At 42.2% G+C, this 20,086-nt stretch overlaps 1 protein-coding gene across 13 annotated transcripts in view; it reads right to left on the bottom strand.

The window, feature by feature from the left end:
• Window positions 1-18,297, bottom strand: part of PPFIA1 (PPFI scaffold protein A1) — a 53,378-nt gene extending 35,081 nt beyond the window's left edge. For 2 of the 13 annotated variants that reach the window (XM_085063337.1, XM_085063334.1), the window contains exons 1-2: window positions 17,328-18,297; window positions 15,967-16,230 (exon numbers count right to left, since the gene is read on the bottom strand). In XM_085063337.1, the coding sequence (XP_084919463.1) occupies window positions 15,967-16,230 (264 nt within the window). In that variant the 5' untranslated portion in view covers window positions 17,328-18,297. The remainder of the gene's footprint in view (window positions 1-15,966; window positions 16,231-17,327) is intronic. The other 11 variants (XM_085063333.1, XM_085063335.1, XM_085063339.1 and 8 more) reach the window with 8 other exon arrangements.
• Window positions 18,298-20,086: the final 1,789 nt, after the last annotated feature.

The following is a 20,086-nucleotide window of genomic DNA, read 5'->3' as shown; positions in this document are numbered from 1 at the left end:
ATAGCCCTGTGCAAATATAAATTGTGGCACAGAGAGATCCCAATTGTGACACGAACCATCACAACACTGTCAGATGACCCAAAGCAAGAGTGCACACAGGAATTTATATTGCTGCTGCATAAACACACTGACAGGCATTGCTGGCATTGCATAACACCTCCACTGCTGTTTGTTTTGACAAAATAGAGTTCCTTCGAGTCCCGTGAGCTGCCTAAGAAAGAACATTTGAACGTCCTTAGTTTCAGCTGACACTGCCAAACGACATGTCCTTTCTAGTTTTAATACTTACCTTCAATGGCAGACAATTTGTGATTTCCTTAAGCAGTTCAAAAGCAGAGAAACTATTTGCAGCTTTATAATCTCAAAAAATTTCGAGTTTTGTGATTTCTTTCTTGGCATCAGATGAATGTACAGAAAGAATTAAAAGAAAAAGGAAAGAATCCTGAGACACTTTCCTACTTGTCCACAAAGCTGTGTTACTCTTCTGTAATTAAGAAGACTGAGAGCAACAGAATGAAGTTCTGCTCTGTTTCTGGCTGCCATCAAAATAATAAATACACAGCCCTGGGGATTGACAAGAGCAGAGCTCACAATAAGCACTTCAGAGCACTCACACGAATCAGTGGGAGAGTGCTGGATTTACCAGAGAAATATTCCCTGCTGGTTAGAACATTCTGGCAAGCACCCATACTGTACACTAAACTGAAATGTTTACTGAAGAAAGCAACTTTCTGACCCAACTGAATCATTCCAAACACGTCACTCTTGCTGCCAGAAATAAATATGCTCAACAAAAAGCCACATTGAGCAAGTAAGTTGGTTCTTGTTCGGTAATACATTTTCTGGGGCTTTTTTTGTTCCCAAGCCCCGTGATTTTTTAAAAGCAATAGCATTTCTTCTACCTCAGCCTTCAGAGCTGACCTTCAACCTTCAGTATTTGAGATGTCACAATATAAACAACCTTCCAAAAGCTGGATCCATTAGTGCTGAGCTGTCAGACACACTTGGGAACTTACAAGATCCCAGTCCAGGAACATTACAGCTTTCAGGGAACAGATTCCCTTCATGTTTATTATGAACATAATTCATAGATCTCACAGACAGTACATCACAAACTAATAAATGCTACATGACAGGGAGACAGTATTTAACCTAGGGGAAACACTTGAAAGAAACAGAGGTAATTCCTGGAAGTCTGAAGGTAAGTTGTGTATTAGGGACGCTCTACAAATAACGAAATTTGTTTGGAATTTGACCAAGCAAAAAAACTTACTCCACAAGAAAATGCAACACCACTGGAGTGCACAAGGAATCATGGATTTCAAGTAAGCACATAGCCAGAAAATTTATATAAATGATGAAAATGTAGGTAAAAAAAGAAAAACATTTTAAATCCATCAAATAAAATATTATTAAATACAGAAAAACTAGTAACTTCAGCCAATAGAAAGATGAAGTTGTGACTGTTGCATCTTTAGGAATATCTCTGACTGAAATATATATGTGAAATTTATCTGTTTCATCTCCAAGTGATATTTTGATTTACTGTTATCATTCTGGTCTGTAGCCTGAATAGCAAGCAACCCACTCACAAACCTAGGAAGCTGAAGAGAGCAGGAAAAGAACAAGTGGGGGAAATGAGGGGTGAAACCAACGGGATCTGAGGTAAGTTTCCATCATGATGTTTACACTACATATAAACCACAATTATTCCAAATGATGCAGATATGGAAATTACAAATACACTTTAAAAAGTCTTAAAAACAAAACAGGCAAAGAAAATTTAAATATCTAGACTTATTTCTGGGCTATTTCACAGTCACTTCACTTTAAACCTAAGGGGTTTAGGTAGCACACAGTGAACAAGAGACCCAATATATTTGAAAGCTCCTAGCAAGCAAATTTTTGTACCTATTAAATCACAGATTTGGTTTAGGGTTTTTTAGGCCAAGAATCAGAACTATGAAATTATGAAATAGTTCAAGGGTATGAAGAGTTAACGCTGAAGAGAACTGATTTGTTTTCATCATTAAATCCAGCCTTGGAAGAAAACACACTTACACACAATTTAATAACAAATCCAGAAAAAAACAACCAACACCACAGATTATGCTTTGCCTGTTCCTTGTAATAAAACACACTGCTTTCAACCTTTCCATATCTCTGGCATGTGCTAATCGGAAAGAGAAAAATCAGCCTAGAGTGTGCAAAGAAAAATATTTTCCTTTTCACCTCACAGAATTAATTTCCAGTAAGTATCAAACAGCCTGAATTAACTCAGCTCAAAACACAAAACTTATTTCAAGCATTAAAAGAATCAGTTCTAAGAAATAAGTTTATCTTTTGTTCTCAAAACCCCCAACAACTTAAAAGGGAGTGGAAGAGAATACTTCAAGTAATATTAAAATATGGATATGGCAAATTCTTGTGTTTCAGAACTCTGAAAGGCTTTTCATGCTCAAAGTAGCTGTTTTTCCAAGTGGAGCTAACTACCCACCAGAGTGAGAACACACTGGAGCTCATTACATAATTAGTGTATTGACCTCCTTTCCTATTTCTGTGTATGCATAAGATGTTTTATAACTCAAAAGACAGCCACCAAAATGGTCATGCAGATTTCTTTACTGTTAAAAAAATTCTCCCCTTCCGACTAGTGGCATTGAGATCTAGAAAAGGTTTAATATGACCTTTGCTTAATTCACCTAAAAACACACCTTTTTTCCCCCCCTCTGTCAAAAAGTGCAACACTGCATGAAAACACTCACGGGAATATTGCTGCCAGCTGACTGATCAATACTAAACCTGAGTCACTTCTTAGCATTCCAGCCCTTTTCCTTAGCAGCTCTTCTTCAAGTGTCTCTCTTGGATTGACCTATCTAGGCTTTGTCATTAACGCTGCTCAATCCTAAACAGGCAATTAAGTTTTAACGTGTTTAGAGTTGCATAATGTTATTGCTCTGGAATGAAACTCTCGCTGTTCCCAGTCCACTTTGGAGCTGGAAGCAGAATTGACTGCCTGGCATTTGACAAGCCAAGAGCCAAAGGACTCCTCACTGACAGCCAGCAGGTACCAAACATACGCCCAAGAGCAAAATGGAGAAGCTGATAGCAAGCCCAAGTCTCCATGGCAATAAGTAGGTTTCCAGTTACCATCCTGAGTGAGTTGCTTAAATTTATGCACAACGCTCCCTGAGCCTGAGCTACAAAGAACTAAATCCAGACTTCAGCACTGAGAGCCTCCGGAAGCGCAAGGAAACAGAAATGGAGAAAGGTGGGATTTGGCAGCCTGGCAAAAGGAATGCAGGAGCAGCAGGAAAAAGGAGGTAGAACCATATCAGCTCCATGTTCTGCCCCTGTAGCTCTCCTTCCCTGATCTAACACATTTCTGACAGACATGTCCTACTTGGGCTGCAAGGGGTAAAGTTACCAGAACCCAAACCTGGATCGATCCTCCTGCTCCTCAGAGGATGAGGGGTTTTCTTTTCACCACGTGAATCCCTGCTCAGACTTCATACACACAGCAGCGAAGTCTGGAGAGGGAGCCTGCAAACCCCTGTGCACAGAGCAGAGCACAGACACTGGAATCATTAACTACAGCCTGCACAAACCTGGACCAGCAGTGCCTCTCCTCCTGCATTTCCTTTGCTCTGAACCCAGCAGAACAGTGCTGTTGTGTACACAAGAACAGGGGCAAAGCCTCGTGCAAAACCACATCTTTGTGCATCACTGCAGAGCCAACATTTGCTGATCACACACCGTGCTTCAGACTGCAAGGGACACCAGCCAACCTTCCAGGATCTCCGTTATCCCCAGATGTGCATCCAGCACGGGGAGCACATGCAGCACACAGTCCCTACAAGCCTGTTTGCAGGTAATGTGCTGCAAGGCAAAACTAAACCAGAGCTGAATCCTACAACTGCTTTGTAGTCTGAGAAATTAAGGAAAGAGAACACGAGGTTGTTTAAACAAGTCAGAAAACCTCATCCAGTCACTCTATCATAACCTGAAGTTTGCTAAGCATCTTCGGTACAGCAACCAGCCTGGGGATCATCCAAACATTTAGAATCCCTAATTTCTCCAGATAGTTTGTGAATCTTTTCACCAGCCTTAACAAATCAACACAGCTTGTTCAAAGTCAGGTAGATCATACAGGGTGATCAATGTACCCAGAGCACACACAACTCATTTTTATCATAGCCTTTTAAACCCCTTTTAAAGCTACAGATGTGTGTCAAATCAACCAGTGAAAAACTCTTCCAAATTATCTGGTTTTCCCCCTAGGGCTTTCTCCAAACACTCAAATGAGGGGGCAAACCCTGCAAGTTAACAGAATGCACACAGGATTAACAAGAAATGAACATACTGAACACTAACTTGAAATACGAGTTTTCAGTTATTTTCCTTACTTGTCTTTGTAAAATACTTATGAAATGTTGCCTCTATTCAGGCAACACCATGGATCTTGTGAGTAAGGAAGTCCAAAAGCTGAAGCATTACAAGAGCTGGAGGGCAACAGCTGCCTAGCAGCAAGCACAAGAAATGCAGAAGCAGCCTGCAGAATTGCCTGAAACTTGGCATCTATTCATGTGCAACGGTAGCAGAAAATTCTATCACAAGCCTAGAATCACTTCAGATTGTGGTGTGGCTCTGCAAAGAGTTCCACCTTAGCTGCTCCTCAGTACAGGAACACAGCCCTGAAAGGGCAGATAAGGCACAGAAGTATTCAGAAGCACACCGAGCTTGTTTTACTTGGAAAAATGGCCAAGATCAGCTAAAATATGCATCAGGAAAACTTCAGTCATCATTGAAAAACAGGCTTTTCAACTTGGGATGTGTATGGCTACGTTGTGCAGAGCAGTAACTGTTGAGAATGGTCGATAACAAAATAATCCTTTCCAATACTGCACCACTCCAACTACCAATATTCCAGAATAACAGCTTAATTTACCACAGAATAAGCCTACAATATTTGGGGGATGTTAGAAAAACAACTGCCTCTCAGTGCCACTCTGAATCAGTGACTTCTAAGGGTTTCACAATCTGAGTTACCACATTCCTGCACCCCCAGCCTGGTCTATTTTGATTAGGAACTAATACAGTAAAGTAGCAGCACAACTTCTTAGGTGTAGCTTTAGGCATCTCCATTTTTGGAGTCCATGTCAGTGAAGAAACCTACCCACACCCTTACCCACTATGGCAAAAGGAGAATACACTTGTACTTAATTAAAGAGCAAGAATCTTGCATTACCAGTCTGACAAGGTATGGGACAAAACCAGTCTCCATCTTTAATATGACAGCAGAGAGATTTCACTCAAGTTTTGCCTCTCCTCACACAAAGCTGGTCAAGATTTCCTGGGATTCCATGCTGGATTGCACAGCATGCAATGCTCCTTGGGGATGCCAAAGCATAGAACAACTGCAAGATGTGCTGAGAACATTTAAGGAGCTCTGTAATTTTCCTGGGATTCCCCATTCTGGAGACTAAGCAGCTATAGTGAGATCTTGTAAGTTGAACTGTAAGTTTACTTGGGCAAGAAAAAAGTATTTTTCTGCACATCAACTCTAAACATACTGCACTCACAAGAAATAGCACCATTCTCACTCAGATGGCAAGAAATACTAAATTCCTATGACTTTTATGAATTAAAAATTATTGAATGCTACATACTACACTCCAGTCATCTCACATGACTAATACTGCACAGTTTTTTTACAAATAGACCCGGGACAAGACCCATCATGCACAATTATTTCAGGGACAAGATACTCCTGCTTGCAAAAACTGTGAGCAGCAGCTGAAGCCCTGCCCTGCCCTATTCTAATCGTTCATCTCAACCTCTGGTTGCCAGCTTCAGTTCTGTGGCTAGCAGCTGAAAAGTACATTTTTCACACTCTATTAGGAGGGAATGCTTGGGAATATCCGAGTAAGGCTGGCCAAGCTACCCTCATTAAACAAGCACCAGCATGTACTTCCCCCTCAGTGCTCTATTATATATATATATATATGTATTTATTATTTTTGCCAAGTGATGAACACTTCAGTCTTATAATTTCAAACTTGTTTAAGCAGGTAATACTCAGTGAGGACAAATACGTGCCTTCAGCAGGAAATTCAACTCACCAGCCCTTCACATTTTGTTTTTCTGTTTCTCTGTACTCCATCACTCCAGTTCACAGGCTGAGTGGATTTACTGGGCTAACTGAAGCTAAGTATGTCCAAATCTGGGATATTCTGAATAAATGCTACAGGACTATTCTATGGAAAAGTTGCTCTGTTTTAACAAATACTTCAAAACAAAGCAATTCTGAAGTCCACACAAAAAAAAAAAGGCACAGTCTCAGGTCCTACAACAGAGACATCTGTTAGCTAAACACAGGAAAAAACAGAAAAAAAATCAGCAACATAGATTAAGCATTGAAGACACTGTTTCAGGGGGAGACTAAAAAGTTTTTTCAAAGTTCAAAGTAATTTTTGTCTGCCACAAAAATATCCATAATGAACAGTTCTAAACTTGCTAACTACCTGAACCCAGACAGCAGAAGGAAACCAGGGAGATGAGCAATGCTAAAATGCAGAGAAGAAATTAAAAAATAAAAAAATTTAAAAATTAATCAATAATAAATAAATAAAAGACAGGGACAGACAGTCAATATGGTGTTACCACTAACAAATTCTGAAGTGAAAGACAGGTTAGTGGGGAACCTGTGAAGCTTGTATTCCACACTGGACTGAAAACAAGGGAAAGACCAAGCAACAGGGAAGCTCTGCAGCCTCCTACTCCACTGAGACCAAAGAAATGCTTCTTCTCCCCTAGTTCCCAGCAGTTAATCTTTTATAACCATTGCACAAAATTCAGGAGGGGGATATGGGGTTATGCAGTCTCCACTAACTACAGCTCCAAAGCTATGAGTTACACCAAGGTCAGTATCAGCATAAAGGAGACCTGGGGAGGGGAAAAGGGCAGCTAAAATCCTAAAAAAGCTGCTCCATTCCCACTTTACAGGAAACAAAGTTATTCCAGATTTCTTGAGACAAAGACTCAGCTTTTGGAAGATAATGGTGTGGAACCACACCCTCCCCAGACATTCTGAACACTCAAGCTGCGTGTTTTAAAAGAAATAAATTACTGGATGCACCTGCCTCGTGCTCTTTAACATAAGGCTAAAAGAATGTTATGACCTTCCAAGCCTTTTCCCATGAACTACAAAAAGGTGGTCATGCTGGATGAAAAATACATTACTCAAGAATAACACAAATATTCCCAGTGGTATCCCAAGGCATCCCTGGAATTACCTAAACCAAAATTTTAGTCATTCCCCCAAATGTAACACAGCAAAGAGAGAGGGGGGATAATCTGAAGTTAGGAGTTTACTTTACACAGGCATAAACATGTGGAAGCCCCAGTCAGGTTCACCCACACATCCAGTACCACTCTCCACACATGCTCTGCTTTTCCAGCCTTGGGTCTCTGGGGTGCAGTGTCATTCCTTACATCCATAATTACACTATCTGAAGAACCCTTAGCAAGAGAATCCCATTTATTAATTTTTAATTTGGATCATAGGTTTCTTTTACTTCTGGGTTTCCAAAGCAGCCCATGCCTTAAATCCCAGTAGAATCAATAGATTCAAGCATGGGACACATCCAGAACTTTAAATACCACACAAAACATAACCTTAAAGTATATAAAATTACAGAGTCCAGTTTCCCACTGGGAACAGCAAATCCACAGGCACAAGCTACAGTGAAAAGCACAGCTACTAACAGAATTGAGGTCTGGTACTTTTAGATCAGAAAGGCTAACAGAGCCCCATGACTCCCAGCTTGTTCAGCTCACAGGTTTCCCAATTATGGACAGGAATGCAAAGAAAACAAGTTTTGACTATAATATTCTATTGGCAAAAGTCTGTATTGCTAAATAATTGTGACAGGCTCACACAGGACCATTGAGAATCCACAACTCAAAGCCACAAATCCACAATTTAAACTCTGCCACTGATCAAGACCGCAGTGCCTTCATGTGTACAAAACTCCCTTTTCCCCCAATTATCTTTTTTAAGGCAATTTGGGGTTGCACAGTGAAAAAGCTTATGTATCAAGTATTCTGTAAAGCAAATAAGCAATTCCACTTTCAGATCTCTCTCTCCCTTTTCATGACTGTGCTTGGAAATTCAGAAATAGTGTAATAAAATTGGCCAGTATTTATGGAGATAATCATGGATCCAGTACCATTAAAACAACAGGAACTTATGATCCTCTTTATTCAGTGAGCCCTCTCCACACTGAGGAATGTTTAGCTTTTACACCAAGGATTGTGGTGGCCAAAATTCCTTTTCAAGTAATTCAAAATGAACTCCATTTCTCAGTACTGGACACTTTCAGTGTTGAAAACAGTGATTAACAGACTTCTTCAGCTGCAAGGTAGTTTCTTTACATAACGTTCACAGATCTTTCAACCATACATCAAGCCAGTCTCAACTCTGCACAGGCCAACATAGAAATTCTTTGTTTAAACTGCACATCTTAAGGTGGCTTTGTTTTGTTTGGCTTTTTTAACTATGTAAATTACTCAGCTCCATATTCTTATATAATTAAATCCTTATACCGTGCACTGTTTGGCAAATTTGAGGCAGGGGAAAAAAAAAAAAAAAATCTCACTTCTCTCAACAGTAGAGTGTTTATAATCCATGGTCTCCATGCTTTACTCATTTTTACCAGATAATCTACCCTGTCATTCTATACAAAAGGTAAATATGGCTCTAAAACCAATGTTTTAAGTGTATAGAACCAAATTTTATATGCATTTATATGGGAGGTAGGATTTTTTAAAAAAGCAAGCACTGTGCTTCAGAATATTTCTCTGTAATTGGGTACCAAACTCTACCATGTACTAGCAGTAGGAGTAAGGCATAACCCAGCATGGCTCAGAGCATACCCAAAGAGAGATTACTGTTCTATAGAGAGGGGAAAAATAAAAAAGAAAAAGAAAAAAAAGAAAATAAAGTTTTAAAAAAAGTGCCCATTTTCCTACCACAACAAATTAAAAAATGCTTCTTTTCTAAACAGAACGTCTTTTTTCTCTTCAACAAAACTGAAAAGGTCACAAATCAAAACTTTCAAGCTTTTTTCCACATGGCCCTTTAAACAAGTCCTTGTTTAAAATCTATCCTGAAGATACCTGCCTATGCTCAATACTGGTAAGGATCTCTTCATTAAGGAATCACAGAATCCTAGAACGGTTTGGGTTGGAAGGGACCTTCAAGTCCACCCCTGCCATGAGCAGGGACAGCTTCCACTAGACCAGGCTGCTCAAAGCTCCATCCAGCCTGGCCTTGAATCTTTGTGATCTTCATAGAATTTGTAAAGTACTCATTCTAGATATTTATCCTCCTGAAAACATAACCACAAGACAGATGCATTACAGGAATATGTTGACATTTCTTATTCGTATGCATCCAGCAATAGTCTTGGTATATTTCAGATCCAAGCAAAATTCCATTCCTGCTCAGATTTCCACTGCCATCCTCAAAAACCACATTCCCAGAAGGCACAGGCATAAACACATGAGCAAAGTTCAAGGCCACCGTGGAGCAGCAAAAGAGAAGATTAAGCAACAAAGCTTCTCTTTTCAGAACTGCTGCAGCTCCAGCCGCTGCAGGAACAAGCCAAAGAGCCCTGTCAGGCTGAGCAGAAGAAAAGGAGCTGGTTTTCAGTAGAGCTCCCACAAAACCAAAGGTCAACTCTGAAACAGGTAAAGGTCACAGGCAAAAAACCAAGTGAACCAGCTACTCACATCAGCTTAGAGGAAAACAACACATCAAAATGAAAGTGAGCATTTACTTGGACTTGTGATCACACTCCTCCAATTCTAAATATCCAAACTCCCAGAGCAATCTCCTCAGGTGACCTACAGATATGGATTCAGCTCCCTACCCAATCAAAGAGTTTCCAAAATGTGGAAACACTATTTCCCCATGCCTCTGTGAAGAAGTCAAGTTAAATAAAAAACTCATTCCATTCAGTAGCAAAACAATAATTCTTCTTTCAGCCCAGAAAATGTGAAAACATTTTTCCTGGCAAGAATTGCATTACATTTACATTTGGGGAAGCCACAGGCAGGCTTAGAAAAAAAAAGGACACTTGGAAAGTTACGACCATCCAGATTACCTGACACACACAACACTGATTTATCCCTTCTCAGGATCTGTAGCTTGAGATGCATATACACAAGAGATTATGGTATTTTCTAATATATGTCAACAGATACCAGTCAGCCTTAGAGACTTTAAGTGACTTAAGCCGCCTAAATTGCCACAAGCAGCTTACACAAAGACCTCTGTCATATTGCTTTAAAAATGGAAAACTAAAATATAAATCCCCAAATTCAATTGTGAAGTACATTAATGCGATTCTGAGATGCAATGCTAACTTTGGAGGGAAAGAAAGTTGCTAATAGACAGTTAAAATATTCTTCCCAAAGCTTCAAGATCTCTGACAACACTTAACTGTAAGGGGCCTACATATATTAATACACAATGTGGTTTCTTACTTCTATGATCAAAACCCACTGTGAATAAAACCAACATTCAGCTCTCCCAAATAAATTACAGAAAGGATAAAATAAAGTGTCAGGCCAGTGGGCATTAAAACACTCAGAATTTGTAACGGAGTAAGGAACTGCATTCTTAATTCATACTTATGTTTAAAAAATAGCCAAGAGGTTTTCTTTTTTTTATTAACAGAATTACAATTATGTAGCCACAGTGAGCCTGCAACTCTTGCTACTGAACATCGTCAAAGCCTTTTATAGTTACACTTGGAGAAAGAATGGAGAAAAAAAACATAAAAGGTAGCAGAGGAAGAAGTCTCTGAGTACCAAAAGACACTTGAGGGAAGTTAACACCGATGAGAGTATATATGGGATGTTCACCTGCTTCTAAATGTGTATTTTTTAAATACCTTGTTTTGATTCCAGCTCTTTTCACTTCACATACAGCCTGTTTGTCAGGCTGCAGGTTGGACTACAGCACACCAAGCATTAATAAACCCACTGCCAGGCATCTGTACACAGCAGCACAAGAATAGGGAAAAATAATCACCAGCTCCTGTTTCAGGGCCTCATCCACTAGCAAAAACAGATAAAAAGCATCTTCTGGGTAGTCACCAAAGCATTCTTCCTACAAATAAACTAAGGAAAATAAAAACATTAGTTTCAGACTTCATCAAATCTGCTTAGTAAGGGGATGGATGGGACATTGTAACAGCACTAAAATTCATCCTCAAACACAACAAAACTTAAAATAAATTCCAAATTTAATCCAGCTAAAAGGTCTATTTATAATCAAGCAAACCAAAATTAAAAGCACAGTATAAACAGCAAGTTGCTAACAATAGACAAACAGAAGCCTGCTGGGTAGGGGTGGGATGTTTCAATAAACAAATCCAAACATATCTACATGAGAAACCAAGAAGACAGAACCAATTCTAGAGATTTGGTCACAATATACTCCACTGTATTATTAGAGTGTAGCTACTCCTTTATGCCCAAACATAGAGCATTCTTTCAGATAACTTCATCTTCTGAAGGTTTGGGTCAAAAGGTGTCTGTTTCTATGTCTTGAAAAGAAAGAAATGTTAGGGAAGCAGTCAGTGAAGAACTCTGAATATTAATTTCTATCTCCATCTGACTTAAACCAGTGTAAAGCCAAATCTATTCAGCAATTTACTAACAGTAAGAGCCAAGGAAGATTGAGCAACTGAAACTCAACAGAGATGTCTGAAAATGCAACAGGAAGAGTCCTGTTCATCTTTGCTGTCAGAACAGGATGAGAGAAGTGGAGGCTCTGCCTGCTCTGACATCCTCTGGCACCTCCAGGATTCCTGGACACTCTGCTGGGATTAATGGCTGTTCTTCAGAAGTCAGCACCAGCTGCTGCCAGAGTTACAAGTACAAGCTATGGCACCTCAGGGCTGAACATCTGGGAGTGCTGGAAATGGAGCTGCACTTCAAATGCTGAGGAAATTCCAGCTGCTGCAGAGTTTGGCAAGGCCTTGGCTTAATGTGCTTTCTGCCACTGTGTTCTTCGTTTTATGTACAATTTCTACATCTATGACATCCTGTATGACTCAAAACTTGGCTGGAGGAAATCCAAATACCACTGTTAATGAAATGGCAACTCAGTCCTTAAGTCCATCATGCCAAAACAATGCCAGGGCAGACTCTGGGCCAGGTGTTTTGGTATTTCTTGTGTGTGAAACATTGAGTAGCTCTCAGATTGTCTAACAGACATCATTCTATAGGGACATACCTGAACTTCACTGAATAGAAATATAATCTGACACACACCATGTCTAACTGAAGTGTGAAGTAGTGATAAAATATTTATAATGGATAGAAAGCAACTTTTTACCTTCTATTTTGCTTACCTTGTACAGAAAAAAATAAGGCAAGATAAATTTAAGACCAAAGATCAGAGGTGCAAGATTAAGATGGATCTTAATTAGTGTTGCTGTATTGCAGAAGCATATTTATATTGTATTTATCAGCTTGTAAAATTAACATACATATTAAAATTTTCATCCTGATAACAACTGCTGTGAATTCACCAACAGTGCTTTTATTTGATAGGCACCAAATTCCAGAGTCACTGGAAATTAAACTCTAGTCCTCTCCATGCAAAACAAGCATCATGTTTTCATTTACAGAAAACCTCTACATGAAATTCTATCAGCAAAATGAACTCTGGCCTGCAACACTTTAAGAGCAAACTGTAGTAACTTGGGCTCCATCTGTCTTAGGTTCAAAATTTAACTTTTAAATACAGTTTTACAGATTAATTTATAAATTTTAAGCATAAAAATCTTAAATTTTGTAGAATGAACTCTAAAAGACACATAAAGGGCTTAATTAAATACACTAAGACAGTAATTAGAATCATAACCAAATGTGTTAATGTTATAAAGCTCCTCAAGTAAAAAGTTGACGTTCATTTTTTTCTGTGAAAAATTCTAGAAAAAATAAAATTAAGTTCCAGTGCAGCAATGTGACTTCCTTAAGTTCATTTTCCAAGGTCAGAGTACAGTTTGACTGGAGTAATCTGTAATAGAAGGGAACTCCCAGAAAACAAAAAGCATTGCCAAGAATCCAGTTATTTTATCAAGGCAGTGGTGACGTATTTCACTTCCAGCTGTCCACACTAAAAACCCAGAAAAAGTCAGCTTTACTTTGAGTAAATATAACAGATAAAGCACATCTATATGAGATTAAAATGCTCTTCTCTCAGTGAATTAGACATCCACAAAAGCCATCTTACTCTAAATAGCTGTCCCAGGTTTATGGAGCTAGAACTGATGCCTTGAATTCCCAGCTGCCCAGCACACTGTAAGTGTGCTAGGAAATTCTGCTCTCTGTGAGCACAAAACGTGCAGCACTGCTGCAGGAAAATCTGCAGTTTCTTTTATAATCTAAGATGAGCAAATGCTAATTTGCCATTTTGAAACTAATAAGACACACACCAGTGGGAGCTTCTTTCTTATATAAAGAAGCTCTGAATGTGAGGAATTAAGACAGGGATGCTATCAGAAACTGAGTGTCTGCATAGCAAAGAAGAGTAGTTTTGGTATAGAAGAAATCAATCTGGCATTCCTGCTTTTATACAGGACTTTCCATCACACATCAGAATGGTCTAACACTGGCTGATTCAGCTAAAGATATGAAATAGGAAAAACACACACACAAACAATTCAATTCAATACTTGTTAAGATAAAGTAGTCTAAAATCAACTAGGAAGACTTCTGACAGGCCAAGTCTAAGAAAGAAATAATACTTTGGTTACAGAGTGATTCAGTAGTTCATGCAATTACACTACTCTTTGTACAGTTAGTACAATTAGATCTGATCCTGCAGATCTACTAAATTGAAAACAACTACTAAGATAAAAAAATTTAAATCTACACTACTGTCTCTTCATTGCTGAAAAAATATAACAGCTGTTATTTTAGTAAATTTAAAGATATCCTGATTTTACCCTCCTTGAAATCCACAGTAAAACAAGGGGTCACTTGAGGCAGTAGTTCAAAAAAATGCTCAGCTTCAAACAATTAACAAAAAAGTTTGAAGAGTTTCAAATATTAGTCACCATACAGTTCTGACAGTGAACATGTATTATTTTTTTTTAAATTGTTTCACCTCATCAGAAATTTACACCCACGGGGTAACTGACACTACCATAACAACAAAAACAGAAGCTCCTTCTGATTGCAGCAATAATAATGAAAATATTTCTGATTTTTGAAAGCACCACAATTACTTGAGCTAAGCACCACTGACAACTGACAAAAGCAGCAGTTCCACAGCATGAAAGCAGTATTTTCTAACAGCAATCTACAAAAATCCATACACTGCTGTATGTTGATACAAAATTGCAGTAAAATTTCTCCCTCAACTGACTTGCTTTTCCAACAGCTTTCACATGAAACCATGCAATTATAGCATTCTTGAAAAGGGAAACTGTTTATTAATCTTCCAGAAACGTTTAGAAAGATGTTTACATGCAAGCAGCCTCCTAGATTTAGGAAGGAAAGCTGAGAACTGAAAAGGCAAAAGGGGAGCAGCAGAGTTGAGAGCTGGGGTGATTCTGCTCAGCCACAAACTCAGGTCTAACAGTCTGCAGCTCATGCAAGTGGTTAATGGTCTCCATTAATGGAGCAGACCTGACACAGAGGCTGAGGAGAAGCCGCAATTATTACAACAAAAAACCAAAGAACGATCTTTGCCTGCAGCAGATGATTTAACACAGGCAGCAGCAAAGGTTGGAAACTTCTCCTTTCAGATTTTCATCATTGTAACAGAACTAGATTAACACGTGTAACATTTTAGTTTCTATCCCTCACTAATTACCAGCACCAATTACCATACCGAGAGTCATGCAGTGATTACATTACAATGAGAGCAGTGAAACAGGATTTAGAAGTACTGTTTTAAAGGGTGTAAACGGTAACTGCAATATTTGAGGACATGTAAACATTTGTAAAAGTTACAGCATCATTGTGACACGGCTGGGACAACCACCATGGTGCTAGAAAGTACAGGGCTGTCAACAGTTAACCAACACCTGAAAGCAGCCCCTGCTTTGCCTATAACCGAATGCTACCCAGCATGTTCAAAGGTCAGTTCTGTTATTTTTAACTAGAATGGATGAAACCCAACGAGTTCTGCAGACACCAATCACCTTTCCTAACTGTGCTCCTTACGTAACAAACCTAGCACTGCAGGCCACGTGCATCCTCCACAAGTCACTAATTAGGAACTTGTAGCAGGACCAAGAAAACCCCCACAAAAAACCATATCCAAACTTTCCAAAAGCCACTACACAAGCTAAACAACACACTCAGACTTCTGTATTGCCATGATAACTCAGCATGCATTCACAAGGTAGCAGTCTTCAAGTTTTTAAATCAAAGTCCATAATGTTTCAGAATGGTCTGTGTGGAATTCACAGAATCCCAGAATAAGCTGGGTTGGGAAGAACCTTAAAGACCATCCAGTTCCAAGCCCCTGCCATGAGCCTGAACACCTCCCATTAGACCAGGCTTAATGAATGAATCAGGCAATTAGAAACAGCATTTCAAAAGTACTAGTGACAGAAGAAAGTCCATCAAGTTCTTGGTTCTCAAGTCCATCATCCAAACAAAAGGATGTAGATACAATTCCACGTTTATGCTAAGCCAAGGAAATTCCAGAGACCGGGAAAGCAGACTGGAGGGAAAGGGCTGCTCTTCCCTGCTTGCCTTGCTTTTGAATCTTTCTCAAAGTGAGCAAGCACCAAGAGATCCTTCAGGATTGATTCAACTTCCCCTAAGACAACCTGACTCTTCAGTAAATTAAACACACAAAAATCCAACAAAACACCACAAAGAACACAAAACTAATTGAAAAATCCCTTCCTTTCCAAATGTCCATACCTGTGGAAGTGCAGTATTGAGCTGCCTCTGCAAGGAATCCCTCTCATGGCCAACTTCATGCAGCTTGCCCTGGGTGAGCGCGAGTGTCTCCTGAGTCTCTCGGAGCGTTTCCAGCAGGCGATCCCTTTCTTCCAGCATGGACACCATCAACTGCTCAAAGTGGGAATCAGCATCTGACTGCAGAGGGGAACCTGAACCGTGGCCTCCATTTCCCCCAGCGGGAATCTCGGCCTCACTGATGGTTGGCATCACCTCACACATCATCTGGAGACAAAACGAGACAAAAGCAAGGCCAGAAATTTCGGTCAAACAAATCTAAACAGGAACTTTGAGTACTGCCCATAATACCCACTTAGCTTTCCCCACGATAGCAATCAGCAAAGGTTGCCAACACCTTGGTGTTTGCCACTATTTCATTAAGAGTGGAGAAAAGGTACACAGTCAACTTAATCAAGGCTTCACTTCATAATGACAATCTTGTGACTTCTTGCAAAACCAGATTTTTGCAGCTACGTCTCAAACTGTGACCTCATTTTAATGGATTTATGTTTTTGTGAGGAGTAAACTGCTGCCGAGATCTTAAAAAAAAAACAAAGATAAGGCATGCAGCCTGCCACCAAAAATTATACACTTCACCCAGTAACTGATTACACTGCACATTTTGGGAATCATTATCTGCTTCTTCCACTGCTTCAAACGTATAAAGATTGTATCTAAAACAGTACTTTGAGCTGGTGTTGGCTGTAGAAGGTTTATGGTGGTGAAAGTGATGTATGCAAATCCAAACACTTCAATTCGGGAGATAAAAACATGCAAAGGAAGATAAAAAGCAAAAAAGTCATTATGACAGTAGTAGCTGTCAATGTGGATGGCAAAAGTAAAGGTAAGCAAAAATAATTAAAGGCAGAGGATGAATACAGTTAACAATGCAAATGGAAGCACTGCACTACTGGTAGTGAGCACACTGTAAACTGGGAGCACCTTGAAGAGACCCTAACAGATTCCCACCAGAGCTAAGGCATCACGTTTCTAAAAAGCATAGAAAAAACCAACTGGTCTAATTACTGCACATTGAACCACCAGGAAAGTTCTTCAGGCAACCTCTCTCAAAATCACAAACCTTCAAGAACTTAAGGCAAAATCAGGAAAAGTAGTTCCCCCAACCTCTCAGGTACCCACAAACTTTGTTCTCAGCCTTAAATTTCACACTGTTACCTGAAAATTTTAAAAGAACAATTAATTCTGAGTCCTACGGTGGGTCCTCTCAATCCCTTGAAAGATTCAGAACAGTCTGAAGTGCTTTGAAACATTTCCATGCATGATTACGATAAGCCCTGAATTTTCCCCATTACGTTATTTACCTTGCTCAATAGAACAAAAAGGCTTGGAAAGCAGGCCCCAGGTTTCCTGCAGCACCAGTTCTTCTCTGTTTTAGCAGTTTTCTGTTATCCACCAAAACCTTTTGGACTGCAAAGCATCCATCCAGCTCCAGTCCAATGACTGTTTAATTGAAACACGTGGGGGAAAAAAAAAAAAATCTGCCGAAGAAAGAGCAGATCCAGTAAAAAGCAGCAGCAGCTTCAGCTAACTCGCCAAGTCCCCGGAACAGAAGAATGTGAAAATAAACTGTCTCAGCTTCCCATCCCTCTATTACTGGCCCATAGGTCCTGCAACAGCTGGGATGGAGGAATCATGTGCTGAGAGAAAAAAAGAAATGCAGTCCGATGCAGCGGTGCAACAAGCTTCAATAGTTCACCGCTCATAAATTCCACTCAGGTCACAATCGCATTATTAAACAGAGTACGGACAGCAGGGGAAAACAGCACGAGCTTTCTTGTAGAGGATTTGGAAAAGCCTCCCTTCTTTTCTCTTCTATTAATTCCAACGGGAGGCTCTCCTTCCAGTTCCCCGGGTCTTAGTTCAAACATTTATAATCCCAAGAGCAAGGCGCTGGCGTCGCTTCGGAGGGCGAGCAGGGAGCGGACCTGTTGTTTCCTCGGCACTAGGCTCGCCCCGCTCTCGCCCCGCTCGGTCCGCAGACGATGCTCCGCAGCCGGGAGCGGGCAAAGAAAGGAACCGGCAGCTCCGGGGGCACCGGCCCGGCCCCGCGGCTCCCCTTCCGCGGCGGGCCCGGCTAACAAAGCTGCGGAGCACACGGGGCTGTCCCGCTCCCCCCGCCCGTCTGGGGAGCACCGGGCCGGGCCTCCCTCCGAGCCTCGCTCGCTCCCCGCCGGAGGCCCCAGCGGCGCCGGCAGCGCGGCCGGCCCGGGCCCCGTGCAGCCCCTGCGGAGCGAGCCCTGCCGCAGAGGCCCCGGCGAGCCCGCTCTCCCTCCGGCCCCTACCGAGCGGCGGCTCCGCCGCGCCGGGACGGTCCCCTCGGGCCGGGCCCGGCTCCGCCCGCCGCCGCCTCCACGTCCGTGGTGGCCGGCAAGGGGTCGGCTGAGGCCGGGTGGGCGGTGGCGGCCGCCCGGCGGTGCCGCCGCCGCCTCAGGGGGCGGCAGAAGCGCTGCGCGCCCGGAGAGCCGCGATCGCCGCCGCGGCCCCGCCGGTCCCAGCCCCGCTCGCCGCCTCCTCCCGCCGCTCCCGGCGCGCTCCGCGGCCCCGCATAAATCAGTGCGGCGCCCACAATGCACCGCGCGGCCCTGCCCCGCTCCCCAACGCCGGGGACGCGGGTTCGAGACCCGGCTCGGCGCTCCCGGCCCCTGCGAGCGATACCGCCGCCGCCCACGGTGCCCGCCCCGAAGGAAAGGACGGGGGAGCTGCGCGGAGCCCCGGGGCGGGAGGCGTGCTCGCTGAGGGCTGAGAACAGGGCAGGGCTGCGGTGGCCCCGCAGTCGCAGCGCGTCCCGGGACCTGCGTGTGGCGTGTGGCGGCAGGGCCCGGCCGGCGCGGAGCGGAGCGGAGCGGGATCGCAAAGCCCCGGCTGCCCCAGCCCGCTGCCAGCGCCTCGGCCGGACCGGTCTGCGTCTCCTTCTGAGCTCCTCAGCTCCAAAGGACTAAGCTGGAGCGAGTTCAGAGAAGGGAATGGGGCTGCGGAAGGGTCTGGAGCACCAGGAGCGGCTGAGGGAGATGGGAAAGGATCTCAGCCTGGACTAGAGGGGGATGTTAGCACTCTGCAGCTCCCTGACAGGAGGGTATGGCTAAGTTGCTCTCTTTTCCCAGACAAAAAGTGACAGGACAAGAGGACATGGTCCTGAGCTATTAGGGGATGTTTAGGTTGGACATTAGGAAGAATTCCTTCCCAGAAAGGGCGATCAGAGCCTGGAATGCGCTGCCCAGGCCGGTGGTGCAGTCAGTGTCCCTGAAGGCGCTTCAGCAAAGACTGCGCTTGGCATTCACTGCCGTGGCCTGGCTGACAAGGTGCTGCTCGGTCACAGGCCGGGCTCGGTGATCCCAGAGCTCTTTTCCAACCGAATCGATGCTGGGATTCTGTGGAGCAGAGCCACCAGCTCCCCAGCCCAGCTCCAGCGAGGGGCGACCTCACTGACAGCCTGCTCTCCACAGCAGACTGGGCTTGGCTACATTGACTATTATTTTTCCAAAACAGCATATAAACATTTTTCCACTCATGTTTCTATAACTTTTACTCTTTTCCTGGAGCCTTCACCGTGCCCATGAGTTGAAGGTTGAAGTTTCTTTCCTTCAGAAAGAAAGAAAGAAAACTTTCTTTCCTCTCTTCACATTTGTGTTACCATCATGAATAAAGCATTTGCATTTTGGACCCTATCGTTGCTTTTCTAGTGGAAAGCTCTGAAAGGCATCAAGAGCCAGTTAGGCAGGCAGAGGCGAGTTGTGCCAAAAAGTGGCAGTCCCAGCACAGAAGGTTCTTCAGATTTGTGACCGGATTATGTGGATTAATTTGTAAACACAACATCCTGACACCTCACGCTGGAGAGAAAGGATCACTAGTGAGTCAGTTTTCCTTTCCCTGCATAGAAAATCCTTTACAAGTTCATTGTGGTCTTTCCCTCTGGCCTTTAGAGTGAATCCAGGTCACATTTTGTAAGCGTTCCCTCCACAGCCGTGAGGTCTAGATTACTTTTTTTTTCCTCCTGCAGTTTCTAAGGTAATCCCATGACTCTAGGAGCTGGAACTTTGAGGGAAGAGCCAAATATGACGAG

This window comes from Lichenostomus cassidix, chromosome 5, assembly GCF_008360975.1.
Source record: "Lichenostomus cassidix isolate B80296 chromosome 5, HeHo_3.0, whole genome shotgun sequence".
NCBI classification, from domain to species: domain Eukaryota; kingdom Metazoa; phylum Chordata; class Aves; order Passeriformes; family Meliphagidae; genus Lichenostomus; species Lichenostomus cassidix.
This window is presented reverse-complemented; position numbering and strand designations above follow the sequence as displayed.